The sequence below is a fragment of the Aegilops tauschii genome, chromosome 5, assembly GCF_002575655.3.
Source record: "Aegilops tauschii subsp. strangulata cultivar AL8/78 chromosome 5, Aet v6.0, whole genome shotgun sequence".
Taxonomy (NCBI): domain Eukaryota; kingdom Viridiplantae; phylum Streptophyta; class Magnoliopsida; order Poales; family Poaceae; genus Aegilops; species Aegilops tauschii.
Genome location: NC_053039.3, coordinates 420,939,370 through 420,961,389, shown reverse-complemented (window position 1 = coordinate 420,961,389; position 22,020 = coordinate 420,939,370). Strand labels below are relative to the sequence as shown.

The 22,020-nt window shown below is 44.7% G+C and overlaps 1 protein-coding gene and 1 long non-coding RNA gene across 2 annotated transcripts; both read right to left on the bottom strand.

The window, feature by feature from the left end:
• Nucleotides 1-5,683: 5,683 nt before the first annotated feature.
• On the bottom strand, nucleotides 5,684-7,104 carry LOC141022415 (uncharacterized). The gene is made up of 3 exons (XR_012183713.1): nucleotides 7,011-7,104; nucleotides 6,621-6,904; nucleotides 5,684-5,828 (listed from the first exon to the last, which is right to left on the bottom strand). It is a non-coding gene; the product is annotated as an uncharacterized lncRNA (long non-coding RNA).
• A 6,498-nt stretch (nucleotides 7,105-13,602) lies between these two features.
• On the bottom strand, nucleotides 13,603-21,387 carry LOC141022938 (uncharacterized). Its single transcript, XM_073499226.1, has 5 exons — nucleotides 21,321-21,387; nucleotides 15,216-15,830; nucleotides 14,836-15,119; nucleotides 13,905-14,043; nucleotides 13,603-13,655 (listed from the first exon to the last, which is right to left on the bottom strand). The coding sequence occupies exons 1-5, from the start codon at nucleotides 21,385-21,387 to the stop codon at nucleotides 13,603-13,605; spliced, it is 1,158 nt and encodes a 385-aa protein (XP_073355327.1).
• Nucleotides 21,388-22,020: the final 633 nt, after the last annotated feature.

The following is a 22,020-nucleotide window of genomic DNA, read 5'->3' as shown; positions in this document are numbered from 1 at the left end:
CTCCACCACTACAAGAGGATCTCGTCCCGAGATCTTGGATGACACCAGAGAGAAACGGAAGAGGAAGAGGTAAAACAAAGTTGCTTCTTGACAAACGAGTGAAACCAAAAAAAACCTTGAGAGGTCGCAAAGCTTGAGGAAATGACTCAACGGAGGTGAACAAAATTTAAAACACTCCGTTCAGCAAGAGGAACAAGGGACATTGCGAGAACTTTGTAGGTTGAAGGACATGAAACAAGAGCTTAACGGATCAAAAGGAATATGAAAGCACACCGGTAGAAAAGAGAAACAAGGAACTCCCTGTGAACCTTGGAGTTTGCAAAGCTATGAATGACGAGAACAATGGACGAGAAGTACATGCAAGCACTCCGGTTGAAATGAGATATACAAGGAACGATAAGGATCAATTACGCTAACGCTCCGGTTGGAAAATGGGAGGGATATAATATGAACTTGGCAAAATGAAAGCACTTGGATGAGACTCCGGTTAGAAGAGGAATGATAGACACAACACTCCGGTTGAAACAAGATAAAGAAAGAATAAGAATGATATAATTTGGACAGCACTCCGACTGTAAATGGAAGGAATTGAACATGATCTTGACAAGATGAGAGGATACTCGATGAATTTAACAACACACTGCCTCCGTAACTAATGAAAGAATGGCACAAGGGGTAAGAAAGATTTCAGACAGCCCTCCTGTTGAGGAAGGAGAGAAAATTTGATAAGATGAGAGAACTCGAATGAAAACACGACACTCCGGCTAAACGGATAAGAAAGGAAAAATTACATGATCTTGACAAAACAAGATGATTAGTCGAAGAGAGCAACATCACAAAGCCTCCGGAAACAATGCATGATAGTTAGATAGTTAGAGTGAATAGAACGAAGAATGAAACCAACATCTCCTACCATAAATGAATTTTAAAGAGCATCCTTACGAAGTAGGATTGAACGGAGTTGTTGGAAAACCAACAACGAAAAGAATAAGCTTGTAGTGGGCTTATGGAAACATCTCAACATTATGAGGTGAGAAACGGCCACTAAAGGAAGCCATTGGTTTGAGTGAGAGCACCAAGGCGATGAAAAACTTCTTTCACCAAGAGGATAGGAGAAAACTTGGGTCATTGATAAGCACCATAATAGCAACATTCCTTAGGGAAGGCTTTAGGTGAAACATGACACAAGATAAATCCAACGAAGAGATTGGTGGATTTAAAATATCTCATTCTTGACAACATGTGAATCATGAAACGCGAACTCAAATTGTCAAGAATGACATAACACCACCTCAAATGATAAGGTAGGACGAATTGCACTTTAGAATGCAAGATGAAGAATGCTTGGACTCCACAAAACAAAACATGTGTTGAACACCATGTTTATTTTAGAGTATAGCTTGGCGGATCTTAACTCCGAGAGAAATCTTGAAGAACAATTGAAGAATGAAAAGAATCCTTGACGAACCACCATGTAGAGCCTCCATGAAGAACTCCGGTAATAAAAGGATGATAAAAAGAAAGAGAAGTTGACAACACAAGGTGAAACCTTGCAATGATTAGATGAAGCTTCGCGACGAGATAATGCAGAAAGCTTGGAACTCCGGAAAAGAAAAAGATGAAGCCTCTCAAACCGAGAAATGTGACATGATGAACAACTCCGGAAAGAAGAAACTAGATCACTTGGATGAAGCCATAATAAGAAGTACGTTATGCATATCCTTCACCAGTTTAAATTGATGACAAGCAACGGATTTGGCATACTACTTATTCTCGTAGAAAGGATTAAGATAGATATTGCTCAACTTGGGAAGGTCTTCAACGAACCACCGGTAGGATTTGGGAAGAACGAATGAATTGATACGGTAACAAAGGAAGAGGAATCTTTGAACGAACCACCGTAACAACTGAAAATCAACGAAGATAAGATAAAGAAACATCGGGAAGAATTAGAAAATGAACAAAGATACTTGAGAGAATTTAGATACAAGTGAACGAAGAGATCACGAGCTGATTAGAGAATACTTGAACAATGCACCGGGAGAATATGGAGATGAATGAAGAGTCATCAATTTAGAATAATTGGAGAACGAAGCTGAAAACTTAGAATGAAGGAATCTTCTGAAATGATGGCCTTTGGATGATCAAGAAATGAAAACAACTCTGAAATGCTCCGGATGGGTAAGAAAAGAATTCTCACAATCGAAAACAATTATGAGAGGATGGCATAAGCTAGAACTATGAATCTTCAAGAGAACAGACCAAGATTTAGGAGAAATTCTTCTTCGGTCTTCAAATGTTGAGAATGACGATGAGAAACACCACCATGAATTATTGAGGCACTCCGGAACCATGAAGAATAGGAAGGTTGAATCAACAATGAAAAGAATTTGAAAGATCTTGGAGAAAGACATATGACTGATGAAAATTCATTCTTATGTCAAACTTTGAAAAGAATTTTAGAAGCTCCGGGATAATTAGAAGAGTCAGGTAAGATCCTGGGAAAAGACCTGTGGGTTAGGGCCCACTCAAAAGATACACCGTTGAACGATTAAAAGAAAGATTGTGCCGGTTAAATTAAATGACTTGAATAAGGTAAGACCTCGAAATAGCTTGAAAGGATTTCGAATAGAAACTTGAATCTTCTGGGATATCTTTAGCACTCCGGAACAATTGAATAGCATGCGAAGAATGATTAAGAGTTGCACCGGCATGAGAAAGCATTTGAAACAAGGAAAGGAATGTGATCAACACTGAAGGCTTGAATTCAACCACCGAAAAAGAAATAACAACGAAGGATGATGAACTTGAAGCTTCGTTAGTATCTTCATGGAAAATCATCGGATCAGAACATTGATTGAAAAAAAGGATGGAGAGACTTCCCATCAATAAAAAGGATACTTGGTTAAGAAATCTTAGTCCTTGAAGAAAAAGGGTGGGAGGGCGGGAAAACAAAGGCAACTTGGGGCAGATGGAATAAACACCGTTGCAAAGAATTGAGAATTGATCTCGCGAATGTTGAAATGATCGGATCCACTTGAAAAAGAGCACGTCGGTTGGAAAAGAATTTGCATGACAATCTCGATGATCAAGAAGGATTGGTATTCACATAGAAGTATGAGAACACCACTTGAAAAAGGTATGGAATCAACACTTGACATTGAAGCAACTCGAATACCACAAATTAAAACAAAACAAAGGATTTGGCTTGCAGAATAAGACGGAACAAACATATGATAGAGATTTCGTCTGAAGTTTTCGTGGTGGGGCCCACACGGGCTTGATCGTACAGCACCATCATGTACAAGGCAGTGCACATGACATACGAAGTGTCCCTGAGTCGGCATAGCCAAGGACTCTTTAAGACACTACGAGACCACTGTAAAACCAACCGTGGAAAGGCGGACCACTAGACGTCGAACCCCAATCTCATATCATGCATCTGTCGGAAAGATATCCTAGGAGCTACTTGAATTCCCACTTATAAACTCCCGAAACTTTCTGGTTATGCAATCAGGTGTTGGGGATACAGGGGACACAAAATATATCACCCAAACTAACAATACCTAGATCCAGCTGTATCCATCCTTCAACACATAACCAAGAAACCTTCGGAAATCATTTACCTCAACCTTCGAAAAGCATCCGTTATACGAGTTATGGCAATACTCCCGAACTCCCGCCCCAGTACTGGGTGGCGTCGAGGTGATCTCACCAACAACTGCATAAAAGAGATTTTCGATGTCGGCGAAACTTAGGTATTCCAGAACTGCAACGATAAAATTGTGACGACAACACCTCGGAGCTCAACTCCCCGGGACACTGCCACAACCCCTAAATGTTAGGAGGCACCAAGAACAATGTTCTCGTCACAAAACCATCGGAACGATTCCAAGATACCCGCGTGATCCTAAATTTTTTTTAGTGAAATTTGGGAAGAGGAGAGTCAAAACATCTACGTCAGGAGTCCTCACCAGAGCGACGAAGGGACTGAGGAGTAAAAAGAATCCTACTCTCCGATATATATAATCCTAAGACTCAAAACATTTTTTTAGATTCAACAACGACAGCGATTCGATCAAGCAGGGGGCTCCTAAGTCAGGGATGGCTCTGATTACCAACTTGTAACACCCACGATGCGGCTATATCTCCCACGTGTCGAGGCACGACTTAGAGGCATAACTGCATTGTGGTTTTGTTGCAAGAAGGGTCATCTTCACACAATCCCATGTAATAAACAAGAATGGGATAAAGAGTTGGCTTACAATCACCACTTCACACAATACAGAAATAAATCATACATCAATCAGAGTACACACATAGGTCCGACTACGGAACCAAAATAAAAGATGACAACCCCAAATGCTAGATCCCCGATCGTCCCAACTGGGCTCCACTACTGATCAACAGGAAACGAAACATAGTAACGACCAAGGTCCTCGTCGAACTCCCACTTGAGCTCGGTTGCGTCATCTGCACTGGTATCATCGGCACCTGCAACTGTTTTCGAAGTATTTGTGAGTCACGAGGACTCAGCAATCTCACACCCGCGAGATCAAGACTATTTAAGCTTAAGGGTAGGAAAGGAGTAGTGAGGTGGAGCTGCAGCAAGTACTAAGCATATGTGGTGGCTAACATACGCAAATAAGAGCGAGAAGAGGAGCAACGGAACGGTCGTCAACTAGTAATGATCAAGAAGTGATCCTGAACTCCTACTTACGTCAAACATAACCCAAGAGCCGTGTTCACTTCCCAGACCCCGCCGAAAAGAGACCATCACGGCTACACACGCGGTTGATGCGTTTTAATTAAGTCGAGTGTCAAGTTCTCTACAACCGGATATTAACAAATTCTCATCTGCCACATAACCATGGGCACGGCTTTCGAAAGATAATACCCTGCAGGGGTGTCCCAACTTAGCCCATTATAAGCTCTCACGGTCAACGAAGGATATTCCTTCTCCCGGGAAGACCCGATCAGTCTTGGAATCCCGATTACAAGACATTTCGACGATGGTAAAACAAAACCAGCAAAGCCGCCCGATGTGTCGACAATCCCGATAGGAGTCGCACGTACCTCGTTCTCAGGACACACTGGATGAACACTACGTACAACTAAAACCAGCCCTCAAGTTTCCCCGAGGTGGCGCTGCAAGTGGCTCTAGTTTGGACCAACACTCCGAGGAGCACTGGCCCGGGGGGTAAAATAAGATGACCCTCGGGAGCGCGACTCCCAAGGGAAAAAAGGCTAGGTGATGCAAATGTAAAACCAAGGTTGGGCCTTGCTGGAGGAGTTTTATTCAAAGCGAACTGTCAGCGGGGTCCCATAAATCACCCAACCGCGTAAGGAACGCAAAATCAAGGAACATAACATCGGTATGACGGAAACTACGGACGCAAGAGTGGAACAAAGCACCAGGAATAAGGCTGAGCCTTCCACCCTTTACCAAATATATAGATGCATTAATTAAATAAGAGATATTGTGATATTCCCAAAATATCCATGTTCCAACATGGAACAAACTTCATCTTCACCTGCAACTAGCAACGCTATAAGAGGGGCTGAGCAAAAGCGGTAACATAGCCAAACAACGGTTTGCTAGGAAGGGTGACAAAGGTTAGAGGTTCATGGCAATTTGGGAGGCTTGATAAGCAAGTGGTAGGTAGCGCGACATAGCAATAGAGCGAACAACTAGCAAGAAAAGATAGAAGTGATTTCGAGGGTATGGTCATCTTGCCTGAGATCCCGCAAGGAAGAAGAACGAGTCCATGAAGAAGACAAACGGACGTAGTCGAACGAATCCTCACAACTCCGGAACAAAACCGAAGCTAACGAGAGAAGCAACCCGGAAAGAAACAAACAACATAGTAAACAACCACCACATACACATGGCATGATGCACAAACAAGTATGATGCATGTCCGGTTTAATTAGCCATGGCATGGCAAAGTGCAACAAACAACACTACAAATTAAGTGGAGCTCAATATGCAACGAGTTGCATATTGGAGAAACACCACATCAATTATTTAGTTAAAAACTCTCGTTTATGTACCCAACAATATTAAATGTTGATTAACATGGCAAGAGGTGAAGCATAAGTAAACTAACTATTTAGGCAAGTTTAAATGAGGCCGGAACAACAAACAACAATTCCGGAAAATCCTCATATGCATATTTTAGATTTGGAACTGTTCTGACATAAACACAATTTTAATGTTGTTAAACAGCAAAATAAAGTGCACCAAGTTAATCTATGCATTTTTCTACCCCATTTACATATAAAGTTTATTAACTTCCGAGTTACGGTTAATTAGTTATGGAATAAATCATTTTAACATGCTATTTATGCAAAATTAAACAAACAGCAAGTTTAAACATTTTAAACATGGATGAGAGTTGCAAATTATTAATCTACACAAAATTCTAAGCATTTTACATATATAAATTATTTACATGTGATGCACGGTTTGTGAGTTATTAAATGCATGATGTTTGAGGGTTTTTCTGCAAAACTGCAAACTCTGGAATAATTAGCTAAATTCGCAGGACCAGGAAAAAAACATATCGGGCAGAATATGCAGGCTGGGCCAATAGTGCACAGGAGAGGGGGCTGCTCACATTGGGCCAAAACTGGCCGGCTTGGGCTGGCGGATCTGGATGAGGCCGGCTGGAGCTGGGCCACGAGGTGCGACCGGTCAACGGGGAGGCTGGACGAGGCGGGCGCTCGTCGTCTTGTTTCTGAAGCAGGGGATCGAGCAGTGGGGGTCGAAGGCAGGCAGCGGCGCAGCTGCACAGGCAAGGGCGCGATGCAAGAGGCGTCGGTAGCGGGACTTGGCGTGGGGTGGCTCGAGGTGGCTGACGACGGGGATCCTCCGGATCTCGAGCTGGACGAGGGGAGCGACCTGCTTTATTCCACAGAGAAAAGATGGAGAGCAGGGGAGGTCAGAGCGGCCAGAGAGAGAGAGAGAGAGAGAGAGAGAATCGGGGCGCACAGCGGCGAGGTCTCACCGGCGAGGGGTGCCGGGCATGACGGTGACCTCCGGCGACGAGTGGATGGACGAGGGCGATGGATCCGGTGCGAAGGAGGTCGAGGAGGGCCGAGGCGAGGCGCTGGCGTTCGGGTGGAGCTGAAGAAGGCAGCAGCGCAGCTTGTCCTCCTTGGCCGAGCCGAGGCGAAACAGGGGATGACGGGCGGACTTGGCGCGGAGGAAGGAGGTCCGCCGGGGGCGCGGGTCTCTAGGGCGTCGGATCCGGCCGGCGTCGAGGAGCTCCGGGCGGCTGGACTCGTTCTGCTGGTGCTCGATGGCGAAGGGACGAAGCAGCTTCGGCGGTGGCGCTCGCCGGCGCGGTGCTGGAGACGGCAGAGGCAAGGGCAAGGGAGGAGCACGGCGCAGGGGCTCCTCGGGCTCAGACGCAAGGAAGGAGGAGGCAGCTGCGGGCTGGTTGGTCCGGTACGAGACGACGCGGACGGAAGTCTGCAAGGAACTCCATGGGAGGCGTCGGACGCTCCTGTCTCGTGGTCATCGGCAGCGGCGCCGGTCGCCGAACGACGAGGCGAGGTAGAGGAGCCAGGGGAGGCTCGGACGGCTACAGGCACGAGAAGACAAGCTCGGGTGGCTGCGGCTGTAGGGGTGGATCAAGCAGAGACCGGGAAGGCAGGGGAGTGCTCTGGTTGGGCAGGTGGATCGGGAGGGATCCCGATGTGGAGTGGCGGCGGCCGAAAGGGAATGATGGGACAAGCCCCTAGGATCTAGGGTTAGACTAATATTTATATCAGATGAATTTAGGTTAGGGGATACCTCATCCCTACGATCATAATCGAACGGCTGAGAAAAATAGGTAGGGAGTCCAAATAACAAAACGGAGATATTTTATAGATGTTAGGGGATGATCCGAACCCAACGGTAACGATAGTCCGGTTCGGGTTCGGGACAATTTTCGGACGCGCGCGAGGGGTCTATGCACTGCGCAAGGAGGGGTTAGGCGGTGACGGTCAAGAGGGAAGCGAAAATTCGATAGGTCTGAAACGGTCAACGAAAGCAAGGGGGGCGCGGCAACTACTAGGGGATGCAAGTTTGAAAACAATGACGGCAATAGAGTGCCGATGCAATGCGAATGATGCGATGATGAAAGCAACAAACAAATAAATAACAGAGCTGACAAGCAAAACATGGAACGCATCTGGAGCATCGGTATCGGGGCGTTACAACACTCCACCACTACAAGAGGATCTCGTCCCGAGATCTTGGATGACACCGGAGAGAAACGGAAGAGGAAGAGGTAAAACAAAGTTGCTTCTTTACAAATGAGTGAAACCAAAAAAAACCTTGAGAGGTCGCAAAGCTTGAGGAAATGACTCAACGGAGGTGAACAAAATTTAAAACACTCCGTTCAGCAAGAGGAACAAGGGACATTGCGAGAACTTTGTAGGTTGAAGGACATGAAACAAGAGCTTAACGGATCAAAAGGAATATGAAAGCACACCGGTAGAAAAGAGAAACAAGGAACTCCCTGTGAACCTTGGAGTTTGCAAAGCTATGAATGACGAGAACAATGGACGAGAAGTACATGCAAGCACTCCGGTTGAAACGAGATATACAAGGAACGATAAGGATCAATTACGCTAACGCTCCGGTTGGAAAATGGGAGGGATATAATATGAACTTGGCAAAATGAAAGCACTTGGATGAGACTCCGGTTAGAAGAGGAATGATAGACACAACACTCCGGTTGAAACAAGATAAAGAAAGAATAAGAATGATATAATTTGGACAGCACTCCGACTGTAAATGGAAGGAATTGAACATGATCTTGACAAGATGAGAGGATACTCGATGAATTTAACAACACACTGCCTCCGTAACTAATGAAAGAATGGCACAAGGGGTAAGAAAGATTTCAGACAGCCCTCCTGTTGAGGAAGGAGAGAAAATTTGATAAGATGAGAGAACTCGAATGAAAACACGACACTCCGGCTAAACGGATAAGAAAGGAAAAATTACATGATCTTGACAAAACAAGATGATTAGTCGAAGAGAGCAACATCACAAAGCCTCCGGAAACAATGCATGATAGTTAGATAGTTAGAGTGAATAGAACGAAGAATGAAACCAACATCTCCTACCATAAATGAATTTTAAAGAGCATCCTTACGAAGTAGGATTGAACGGAGTTGTTGGAAAACCAACAACGAAAAGAATAAGCTTGTAGTGGGCTTATGGAAACATCTCAACATTATGAGGTGAGAAACGGCCACTAAAGGAAGCCATTGGTTTGAGTGAGAGCACCAAGGCGATGAAAAACTTCTTTCACCAAGAGGATAGGAGAAAACTTGGGTCATTGATAAGCACCATAATAGCAACATTCCTTAGGGAAGGCTTTAGGTGAAACATGACACAAGATAAATCCAACGAAGAGATTGGTGGATTTAAAATATCTCATTCTTGACAACATGTGAATCATGAAACGCGAACTCAAATTGTCAAGAATGACATAACACCACCTCAAATGATAAGGTAGGACGAATTGCACTTTAGAATGCAAGATGAAGAATGCTTGGACTCCACAAAACAAAACATGTGTTGAACACCATGTTTATTTTAGAGTATAGCTTGGCGGATCTTAACTCCGAGAGAAATCTTGAAGAACAATTGAAGAATGAAAAGAATCCTTGACGAACCACCATGTAGAGCCTCCATGAAGAACTCCGGTAATAAAAGGATGATAAAAAGAAAGAGAAGTTGACAACACAAGGTGAAACCTTGCAATGATTAGATGAAGCTTCGCGACGAGATAATGCAGAAAGCTTGGAACTCCGGAAAAGAAAAAGATGAAGCCTCTCAAACCGAGAAATGTGACATGATGAACAACTCCGGAAAGAAGAAACTAGATCACTTGGATGAAGCCATAATAAGAAGTACGTTATGCATATCCTTCACCAGTTTAAATTGATGACAAGCAACGGATTTGGCATACTACTTATTCTCGTAGAAAGGATTAAGATAGATATTGCTCAACTTGGGAAGGTCTTCAACGAACCACCGGTAGGATTTGGGAAGAACGAATGAATTGATACGGTAACAAAGGAAGAGGAATCTTTGAACGAACCACCGTAACAACTGAAAATCAACGAAGATAAGATAAAGAAACATCGGGAAGAATTAGAAAATGAACAAAGATACTTGAGAGAATTTAGATACAAGTGAACGAAGAGATCACGAGCTGATTAGAGAATACTTGAACGATGCACCGGGAGAATATGGAGATGAATGAAGAGACATCAATTTAGAATAATTGGAGAACGAAGCTGAAAACTTAGAATGAAGGAATCTTCTGAAATGATGGCCTTTGGATGATCAAGAAATGAAAACAACTCTGAAATGCTCCGGATGGGTAAGAAAAGAATTCTCACAATCGAAAACAATTATGAGAGGATGGCATAAGCTAGAACTATGAATCTTCAAGAGAACAGACCAAGATTTAGGAGAAATTCTTCTTCGGTCTTCAAATGTTGAGAATGACGATGAGAAACACCACCATGAATTATTGAGGCACTCCGGAACCATGAAGAATAGGAAGGTTGAATCAACAATGAAAAGAATTTGAAAGATCTTGGAGAAAGACATATGACTGATGAAAATTCATTCTTATGTCAAACTTTGAAAAGAATTTTAGAAGCTCCGGGATAATTAGAAGAGTCAGGTAAGATCCTGGGAAAAGACCTGTGGGTTAGGGCCCACTCAAAAGATACACCGTTGAACGATTAAAAGAAAGATTGTGCCGGTTAAATTAAATGACTTGAATAAGGTAAGACCTCGAAATAGCTTGAAAGGATTTCGAATAGAAACTTGAATCTTCTGGGATATCTTTAGCACTCCGGAACAATTGAATAGCATGCGAAGAATGATTAAGAGTTGCACCGGCATGAGAAAGCATTTGAAACAAGGAAAGGAATGTGATCAACACTGAAGGCTTGAATTCAACCACCGAAAAAGAAATAACAACGAAGGATGATGAACTTGAAGCTTCGTTAGTATCTTCATGGAAAATCATCGGATCAGAACATTGATTGAAAAAAAGGATGGAGAGACTTCCCATCAATAAAAAGGATACTTGGTTAAGAAATCTTAGTCCTTGAAGAAAAAGGGTGGGAGGGCGGGAAAACAAAGGCAACTTGGGGCAGATGGAATAAACACCGTTGCAAAGAATTGAGAATTGATCTCGCGAATGTTGAAATGATCGGATCCACTTGAAAAAGAGCACGTCGGTTGGAAAAGAATTTGCATGACAATCTCGATGATCAAGAAGGATTGGTATTCACATAGAAGTATGAGAATACCGCTTGAAAAAGGGATGGAATCAACACTTGACATTGAAGCAACTCGAATACCACAAATTAAAACAAAACAAAGGATTTGGCTTGCAGAATAAGCCGGAACAAACATATGATAGAGATTTCGTCCGAAGTTTTCGTGGTGGGGCCCACACGGGCTTGATCGTACAGCACCATCATGTACAAGGCAGTGCACATGACATACGAAGTGTCCCTGAGTCGGCATAGCCAAGGACTCTTCAAGACACTACGAGACCACTGTAAAACCAACCGTGGAAAGGCGGACCACTAGACGTCGAACCCCAATCTCATATCATGCATCTGTCGGAAAGATATCCTAGGAGCTACTTGAATTCCCACTTATAAAATCCCGAAACTTTCTGGTTATGCAATAAGGTGTGGGGGATACAGGGGACACAAAATATATCACCCAAACTAACAATACCTAGATCCAGCTGTATCCATCCTTCAACACATAACCAAGAAACCTTCGGAAATCATTTACCTCAACCTTCGAAAAGCATCCGTTATACGAGTTATGGCAATACTCCCGAACTCCCGCCCCAGTACTGGGTGGCGTCGAGGTGATCTCACCAACAACTTCATAAAAGAGATTTTCGATGTCGGCGAAACTTAGGTATTCCAGAACTGCAACGATAAAATTGTGACGACAACACCTCGGAGCTCAACTCCCCGGGACACTGCCACAACCCCTAAATGTCAGGAGGCACCAAGAACAATGTTCTCGTCACAAAACCATCGGGACGATTCCCAGATACCCGCGTGATCCTAAATTTTTTTTTAGTGAAATTTGGGAAGAGGAGAGTCAAAACATCTACGTCAGGAGTCCTCACCAGAGCGACGAAGGGACTGAGGAGTAAAAAGAATCCTACTCTCCGATATATATAATCCTAAGACTCAAAACATTTTTTTAGACTCAACAACGACAGCGATTCGATCAAGCAGGGGGCTCCTAAGTCGGGGATGGCTCTGATTACCAACTTGTAACACCCACGATGCGGCTATATCTCCCACGTGTCGAGGCACGACTTAGAGGCATAACCGCATTGTGGTTTTGTTGCAAGAAGGGTCATCTTCACACAATCCCATGTAATGAACAAGAATGGGACAAAGAGTTGGCTTACAATTGCCACTTCACACAATACATAAATAAATCATACATCAATCAGAGTACACACATAGGTCCGACTACGGAACCAAAATAAAAGAAGACAACCCCAAATGCTAGATCCCCGATCGTCCCAACTGGGCTCCACTACTGATCAACAGGAAACGAAACATAGTAACGACCAAGGTCCTCGTCGAACTCCCACTTGAGCTCGGTTGCGTCATCTGCACTGGTATCATCGGCACGTGCAACTGTTTTCGAAGTATTTGTGAGTCACGAGGACTCAGCAATCTCACACCCGCGAGATCAAGACTATTTAAGCTTAAGGGTAGGAAAGGAGTAGTGAGGTGGAGCTGCAGCAAGTACTAAGCATATATGGTGGCTAACATACGCAAATAAGAGCGAGAAGAGGAGCAACGGAACGGTCGTCAACTAGTAATGATCAAGAAGTGATCCTGAACTCCTACTTACGTCAAACATAACCCAAGAGCTGTGTTCACTTCCCAGACCCCGCCGAAAAGAGACCATCACGGCTACACACGCGGTTGATGCGTTTTAATTAAGTCGAGTGTCAAGTTCTCTACAACCGGATATTAACAAATTCTCATCTGCCACATAACCATGGGCACGGCTTTCGAAAGATAATACCCTGCAGGGGTGTCCCAACTTAGCCCATTATAAGCTCTCACGGTCAACGAAGGATATTCCTTCTCCCGGGAAGACCCGATTAGTCTTGGAATCCCGATTACAAGACATTTCGACGATGGTAAAACAAAACCAGCAAAGCCGCCCGATGTGTCGACAATCCCGATAGGAGTCGCACGTACCTCGTTCTCAGGACACACTGGATGAACACTACGTACAACTAAAACCAGCCCTCAAGTTTCCCCGAGGTGGCGCTGCAAGTGGCTCTAGTTTGGACCAACACTCCGAGGAGCACTGGCCCGGGGGGGTAAAATAAGATGACCCTCGGGAGCGCGACTCCCAAGGGAAAAAAGGCTAGGTGATGCAAATGTAAAACCAAGGTTGGGCCTTGCTGGAGGAGTTTTATTCAAAGCGAACTGTCAGCGGGGTCCCATAAATCACCCAACCGCGTAAGGAACGCAAAATCAAGGAACATAACATCGGTATGACGGAAACTACGGACGCAAGAGTGGAACAAAGCACCAGGAATAAGGCTGAGCCTTCCACCCTTTACCAAATATATAGATGCATTAATTAAATAAGAGATATTGTGATATTCCCAAAATATCCATGTTCCAACATGTAACAAACTTCATCTTCACCTGCAACTAGCAACGCTATAAGAGGGGCTGAGCAAAAGCGGTAACATAGCCAAACAACGGTTTGCTAGGAAGGGTGACAAAGGTTAGAGGTTCATGGCAATTTGGGAGGCTTGATAAGCAAGTGGTAGGTAGCGCGACATAGCAATAGAGCGAACAACTAGCAAGAAAAGATAGAAGTGATTTCGAGGGTATGGTCATCTTGCCTGAGATCCCGCAAGGAAGAAGAACGAGTCCATGAAGAAGACAAACGGACGTAGTCGAACGAATCCTCACAACTCCGGAACAAAACCGAAGCTAACGAGAGAAGCAACCCGGAAAGAAACAAACAACATAGTAAACAACCACCACATACACATGGCATGATGCACAAACAAGTATGATGCATGTCCGGTTTAATTAGCCATGGCATGGCAAAGTGCAACAAACAACACTACAAATTAAGTGGAGCTCAATATGCAACGAGTTGCATATTGGAGAAACACCACATCAATTATTTAGTTAAAAACTCTCGTTTATGTACCCAACAATATTAAATGTTGATTAACATGGCAAGAGGTGAAGCATAAGTAAACTAACTATTTAGGCAAGTTTAAATGAGGCCGGAACAACAAACAACAATTCCGGAAAATCCTCATATGCATATTTTAGATTTGGAACTGTTCTGACATAAACACAATTTTAATGTTGTTAAACAGCAAAATAAAGTGCACCAAGTTAATCTATGCATTTTTCTACCCCATTTACATATAAAGTTTATTAACTTCCGAGTTACGGTTAATTAGTTATGGAATAAATCATTTTAACATGCTATTTATGCAAAATTAAACAAACAGCAAGTTTAAACATTTTAAACATGGATGAGAGTTGCAAATTATTAATCTACACAAAATTCTAAGCATTTTACATATATAAATTATTTACATGTGATGCACGGTTTGTGAGTTATTAAATGCATGATGTTTGAGGGTTTTTCTGCAAAACTGCAAACTCTGGAATAATTAGCTAAATTCGCAGGACCAGGAAAAAAACATATCGGGCAGAATATGCAGGCTGGGCCAATAGTGCACAGGAGAGGGGGCTGCTCACATTGGGCCAAAACTGGCCGGCTTGGGCTGGCGGATCTGGATGAGGCCGGCTGGAGCTGGGCCACGAGGTGCGACCGGTCAACGGGGAGGCTGGACGAGGCGGGCGCTCGTCGTCTTGTTTCTGAAGCAGGGGATCGAGCAGTGGGGGTCGAAGGCAGGCAGCGGCGCAGCTGCACAGGCAAGGGCGCGATGCAAGAGGCGTCGGTAGCGGGACTTGGCGTGGGGTGGCTCGAGGTGGCTGACGACGGGGATCCTCCGGATCTCGAGCTGGACGAGGGGAGCGACCTGCTTTATTCCACAGAGAAAAGATGGAGAGCAGGGGAGGTCAGAGCGGCCAGAGAGAGAGAGAGAGAATCGGGGCGCACAGCGGCGAGGTCTCACCGGCGAGGGGTGCCGGGCATGACGGTGACCTCCGGCGACGAGTGGATGGACGAGGGCGACGGATCCGGTGCGAAGGAGGTCGAGGAGGGCCGAGGCGAGGCGCTGGCGTTCGGGCGGAGCTGAAGAAGGCAGCAGCGCAGCTTGTCCTCCTTGGCCGAGCCGAGGCGAAACAGGGGATGACGGGCGGACTTGGCGCGGAGGAAGGAGGTCCGGCGGGGGCGCGGGTCTCTAGGGCGTCGGATCCGGCTGGCGTCGAGGAGCTCCGGGCGGCTGGACTCGTTCTGCTGGTGCTCGATGGCGAAGGGACGAAGCAGCTTCGGCGGTGGCGCTCGCCGGCGCGGTGCTGGAGACGGCAGAGGCAAGGGCAAGGGAGGAGCACGGCGCAGGGGCTCCTCGGGCTCAGACGCAAGGAAGGAGGAGGCAGCTGCGGGCTGGTTGGTCCGGTACGAGACGACGCGGACGGAAGTCTGCAAGGAACTCCATGGGAGGCGTCGGGCGCTCCTGTCTCGTGGTCATCGGCAGCGGCGCCGGTCGCCGAACGACGAGGCGAGGTAGAGGAGCCAGGGGAGGCTCGGACGGCTACAGGCACGAGAAGACGAGCTCGGGTGGCTGCGGCTGTAGGGGTGGATCAAGCAGAGACCGGGAAGGCAGGGGAGTGCTCTGGTTGGGCAGGTGGATCGGGAGGGATCCCGATGTGGAGTGGCGGCGGCCGAAAGGGAATGATGGGACAAGCCCCTAGGATCTAGGGTTAGACTAATATTTATATCAGATGAATTTAGGTTAGGGGATACCTCATCCCTACGATCATAATCGAACGGCTGAGAAAAATAGGTAGGGAGTCCAAATAACAAAACGGAGATATTTTATAGATGTTAGGGGATGATCCGAACCCAACGGTAACGATAGTCCGGTTCGGGTTCGGGACAATTTTCGGACGCGCGCGAGGGGTCTATGCACTGCGCAAGGAGGGGTTAGGCGGTCACGGTCAAGAGGGAAGCGAAAATTCGATAGGTCTGAAACGGTCAACGAAAGCAAGGGGGGGGCGCGGCAACTACTTGGGGATGCAAGTTTGAAAACAATGACGGCAACAGAGTGCCGATGCAATGTGAATGATGCGATGATGAAAGCAACAAACAAATAAATAACAGAGGTGACACGCAAAACATGGAACGCATCTGGAGCGTCGGTATCGGGGCGTTACAAGACTCCATGTCTATGGCGGAAGGAGCTCATCAACCTTCCGAACTGGCCTCCTCCGCCTCCTCCTCCTCCTCCGGCGAGTCAGGGCACTCCGCCTCCTCCTCCAGCGAGTGATCAGGGCAGTCCACCTCCTTCTCCGGCGCGTGGCGGCACTCCTTCTCCTTCTCTGCCTGCGCCGGCGTGTCCGAGCAGCCCGCCTCCTCCTCGGCCTTGTCAGCAAGAGCGGAAGAGAGCCGACGCCGCTCCGGCTGCTCTGGCACGTCGTAGCACTCCGCCTCGTAAGCAACGAAAGAAGACAGCCGCAGCCGCTCTGGCGTCTAGTAGTACAGCCAGAGGCGGGAGGCAATACAGATTTGGTCCATCTCTCAAGCCTCTAGAGAAGTTACCATACGAGATGACCGAGGAGGAAAACGCGAAGATCTGTAAAGCCCAGGTGAAGGACTTTTTTGCAAAGAAAAATCCACCTCCGGAGGAGAAGATAGATGCGGTGAAATTGAAGCGCACTTTGGATGCCCTTAAGCGACCACCACCGCCTCCGCCGGATGACAACCATGTCCGCGCTCTTAAAAAGGCAGCGCAAGAAGCGCGCCAGTCGGGAACTACTTCAACTGACAAAAGGTTACAAGAAACGAAGAAGTGGGAAAAAAATCCCCAGCTCGGCGAACAGGCGAACCAATCGTGCCCCCCCCCCCCGCTGAAGGTGTCTAGCGATATCACCGTTAATGATCCGAGGATGGTGCCCGGTTATACCAATCCTGGTGATTACCTGCCCGACTCTGCACATTTTGATACAATGGAGGTGGATGAACACAAATACCGGTACGGGAGGCCTCTCGTCAAACCTGGTCATCCTCCTCTAACAATGATGATGCGAAGATTCCATAAGTGGTACATGGACACCTGCAAGTCTGGGAAGGATATTTTGACGCTGAGAGTTAAAGAGGAGCACGACCTCGTTGGAATTGATCTATTGTCTGTTCCATTTGAGGAGTACTTCCAGTTTTTCATTCAAAAGGCCCTCGATAAAATAATCATCACTTGCTACTGTCTGTAAGTACTACTTCTGTAATTAAGTCTCTATATATAGCCGAGCTCTTTCATTGCATGTATATATAATTATCCTCACTATATTATGCAGATTGAAGATCGTCGAATGCAAGAAAAGACAAATCTATGTTATTGGGTTCATTAACACAAATCTCATAGATGACTGGACGGTTAAACATGATGCCAAAGAAGCCGAGGCCAACTTGCTAAAATCGTTGCTTCGAAATCAAAACAAACGTAAAATAATCTTTCCTTACAACTTCAAGTGAGTGTTACTGTCTTGTGCATATTCGGTTTCCCTTATTACTCGAGGTTAATGTAATTGATGAGTTATGCATGCATGCGCAGCTTCCACTTTATTCTCCTAGAGACTGAGCTTGAGCAGGGACTAGTAACCATCTTAGACTCAAGACGAAAAGATCCCAAGGAGTATGCGGTCATGACTAAAATGCTCGAGAAGTAAGTTCAATCGATCATTATCGCACCATATCGGCAACTTTGTTCATTTCCTCATATCAAGTGAATAATTATTTTCTTTGTCTCGTAGGGTTTGGAAAGTGCTCACCGCAGAAGCTCCGGGACTATCGAAGAAGCTATGATTTACACACCCGAAAGTAAGTACTACTAGCTAGTTCCGCGTATCTCCCATTGATTCTAGCTAGTTTCATCAATACCATTTATAATGCTTGATTATCAGTTTGATTGACCTCTGTTTCTCGTAAAGTGGTTGTGGCAGGAAGGCGGGAATAATTTTTGTGGATACTACATTTGCGAGTACATCTACAACGCGGCGATCTCTAAGCGGGGCTACTCTAAAGAAGATTTTGAAGTGCGTAAGCAATAATATTCACAATTTTGTTTTAATACCATCATTTGTGTTGAGTTTCATTCATATATGTATTGATCACCTTCTTCAAATTAGCTTTGGGAGCTGCGGGACGAACTCCTACCACAAGATCGCATCAAAGCAATTCAAGAGGAATTGGCGGGATTCTTTGTTGACCACGTCATAGATAAAGACGGAGAATACCATGTGGAAGTTTACATCATATGCTAGGGATTGTAAGAGATCTTATATTGTATATATGTAGCTAGTAGCATCGGATAGATGTACGAAAACTTGTTGTTCGACCAATCTCTCAGAGAAAGAGAGGTCGATCACTTCTCTTTGTATATGTTCATGACAATCTTGTGTACTTAATGGTTTCCTTCATTTGCTTACTAGCTAGCGTGTCGATTCCTCTCTATACGTATAGTACGTAGCGTCGACCAAGCACGGAGATAAGAGAGAACACTTCTCTCTATTAGCTATCTAACACAATATATGAAACCCCTAAATTAACCCTACAAAACCCCCAACCCCCCCCCCCTTCAAAATAAAAACAAAAACCCCAGCCCCTGAAGTGCTGACGCGTGGAGGCTTATTGGTCCCGGTTGGTGCTACCAACCGGGACAAAAGGCCCCCCTGCCTGGGCAAGCCACAGCGGCCACGTGGAGCCCCATCTGTCCCGGTTCGTATAAGAACCGGGACTAAAGGTACTGGGCTTTAGTACCGACCCTTTAGTCCCGGTTACCGAACCGGGACAAATGGGCCTTATGAACCGGGACAAATGGGCCTTTTTCTACTAGTGAGTGTGCCCAAGCTACCCGCCGCTACACCCCTTGCCATCCTGGCGACCAAGAAGCATAGCCACCGTCGCCGCATGGCACCTGCCGAGGAGCCATCCATGCGGAACACATCTTGGGCTGCCGTCCCAGCGTCCACGTCCTGAGACACCACCAAACATCCTCATCCCAACGCACCAACTATGATCAGAAGAGTGGAAGACACCCTCTTTCACTCCTAGCCCGACATCATCCACCAGGTCTGGGTCAACACCACCACCATAGGAGGTGTCCACGCCTGTGTCCCCAACCCGTCTAGGTGGACCGGAGCAATTTTAAAGTGTTCATGCAATTTTAAAAAGAATCTCACCGTAGGAGGGTTAAAGTGTTCATGCAATTTAAAAAAAATCACTCATTTTTTAAAAGTATCCATTCTTTTTTCTTAAATGCATCATTTTTTAAAATGGACATTTAATTTTAAAAATGTTTTCAGTTTTTTTAGAAAAGATATTCATATGTAAGAACAAAAAAATACTGAAAAAACATAGAAAACAGAACCCCCCCCCCCCCCCAAATCGCACGAAACCATATGCTCTGTTTAGAGAACTCCTTGCACTTTATTCAAAACTCAGGAGAAGGAGAAGAAGAAGAACACGAAGAAGAAGTTCTTTAGAGAACTACTTCCTAGTCTTTTTACTGCCCATATTGTTTTTGTCTTAAGTAAATATAATTAAATTATATCGAGCTTATAGAAAAGAATATCGACATTCACGATGATTTTTTTTTCATTTTCTTTCTCCTTCAGGGTAATACCAATGCCCGTAATTTATTCTACCTTCGAAAATTCTTGTTTTTGTTTTTTTTGTTACTTCTTATTTGTTTAAGTTTAAGTTTTTCTTTTTGCAGCAAATTTTTGTAACTAGGTCACGAATTTTGTTTAACAAGGTCATTGTGTTGATCTTAATTCCACACCTTAAAGCCTATAGTGTCAGAATATTGTGGAAATCCCATATGACCAATGTAATTTATTGTGTGATTTAATTAAAAACTTAGCATAATGGTTGCTAAAAAAGAAAAATAGAATAAATATTTTAATTCCCTCTTTTCACCTCCCATTATTTTGCATAAGTACAATGTATGTGTTTGCAAGCAAATATACTTGTTAAGAAAATTTATGTACATCACGATGTTTATATAATGATTTACATGCATAGTGTGTCTGTATGCATAAAGGACAAACTTTAGCAAGTTGAGTAGATAACGTACAATACTAGTAGTATGGGCTGGTGCGCCATACATAAAATTTACGGGAAGGAAAAGAATCACAACGATCTTGGTTTTCAGCCTTTGGATGCAAATCCAATGGACAGAGGACAATTTGACTCAAACATGAAATATTTTCAGGCACCTGTCACGTAGGTGCTTGGCCCTTATCCAAACGCCATTAGACATAGCACAAGCAACCCTTCCGACGGATTTAATATTGTTTTGGCTATGTCCGGGGCAATGGCATCCAGAGGAGTGTCGTTGAGCCAACCATCAAACCAAAAAAGAATGGACTCGCCATTTCCAGGTTCCACTTTGGCAAATGATTTGAAGATTGCACGATCCTCAGCCCCAAGCAGCACAGCTAGGTGACGCCAAGGGACATCAAGATTAGTCAAGCAAACCATGCCCTTCTCGACTACATGGACACATGGCGTCAAGACAAGAGAGTCCGAGACCTTCCTTATCTTTAGGGTGACAAACGACCTCCCATTTAACTAGACAAAGTTACCCAACAACTTCTGATCTCCTCCAAAGAAAAGCTTGTCTAATTTTGTCAAATTCTTTAAGCACCCAAGGTGGAGGGTCAAGGGAGAGCATATGAAAAATCTTATATACATAAGAAGTTAGATCTCCAATATCTTATTTATCTCAACACGCACACATGTTACCTCATCAAAGGCCCATCACCACATGCATGAGAAAAAGTTTTTCATTATTAGTCGATCTCATGCACACCTTTCACCTCACCACACATGTCACATCATTAAAGGTCTACTCAACATGCATGAAAAAAGTTTTCCATTACGTCATGCCACTTATATTCAAAATATTTTCGGAGTACACAATAATCAAATACAATATCTAATATTTATTTTTAGCTTTAGTTCATATATTATTAATTTAACAATGGAAGGTTAACAATCAAATCACTGAAATATATTGCAATCAATTCCCGTAGCAACGCGCGGGGTATTCTCTAGTTACCATAGAGGTGAGAACCGATTGCACAAGTATAAGGCGGCCACTTTGTGTCAGCATGGAAGCGCGCCATGTCGCTAACCTTGCTTTGATTATATCCAACAATCTTTGAAAATCCTCTTTACGAGCCTTCTTAGAATTGAGCGGTAGACCCAGGTGAATGATGGGCAGATGGGATATTTGGCAGTTGAGCATATTGCAGCAGTCTAGTGCCACATTCAAAATATTGTTACACTTCTCTTGATATGTACAACTTGTACATGTACCATACAATATTCACGTGAGATATTTCAATTGTCTAGGACAATGAGAATGAGGTTAATTATTTTGTTCCGTCATATGCATTGTACATTACCCATGCTTATCCGGCGTATTTCCTCTTGCAATTGAAGGAAACATGAAGTACTAAAAAAGCAAATGGGAAATAAGAGAGGGTGATACGCATGCTGCAAAATTGTGATGACTAATTTCTCCAAAATGGACATGTTGGCTTTTGTGGGGAACATGTTATGGCTGCTGCTAGAAGGAGGGCGCGAGAGGGTCGGACGGGGCCTTTTTGCTCACGGCCGGGCAAGAGGGAAGGGATTTCCTTCTTAATTCTTGCTTGATTAGATTGATACATCTCCTCTCTTTATATAGAGAGGTTTACTTCACTCCCAAGCAAGGCTTACTTGACCCCTAAGCAAGCGACCCTTATCTCTAATTA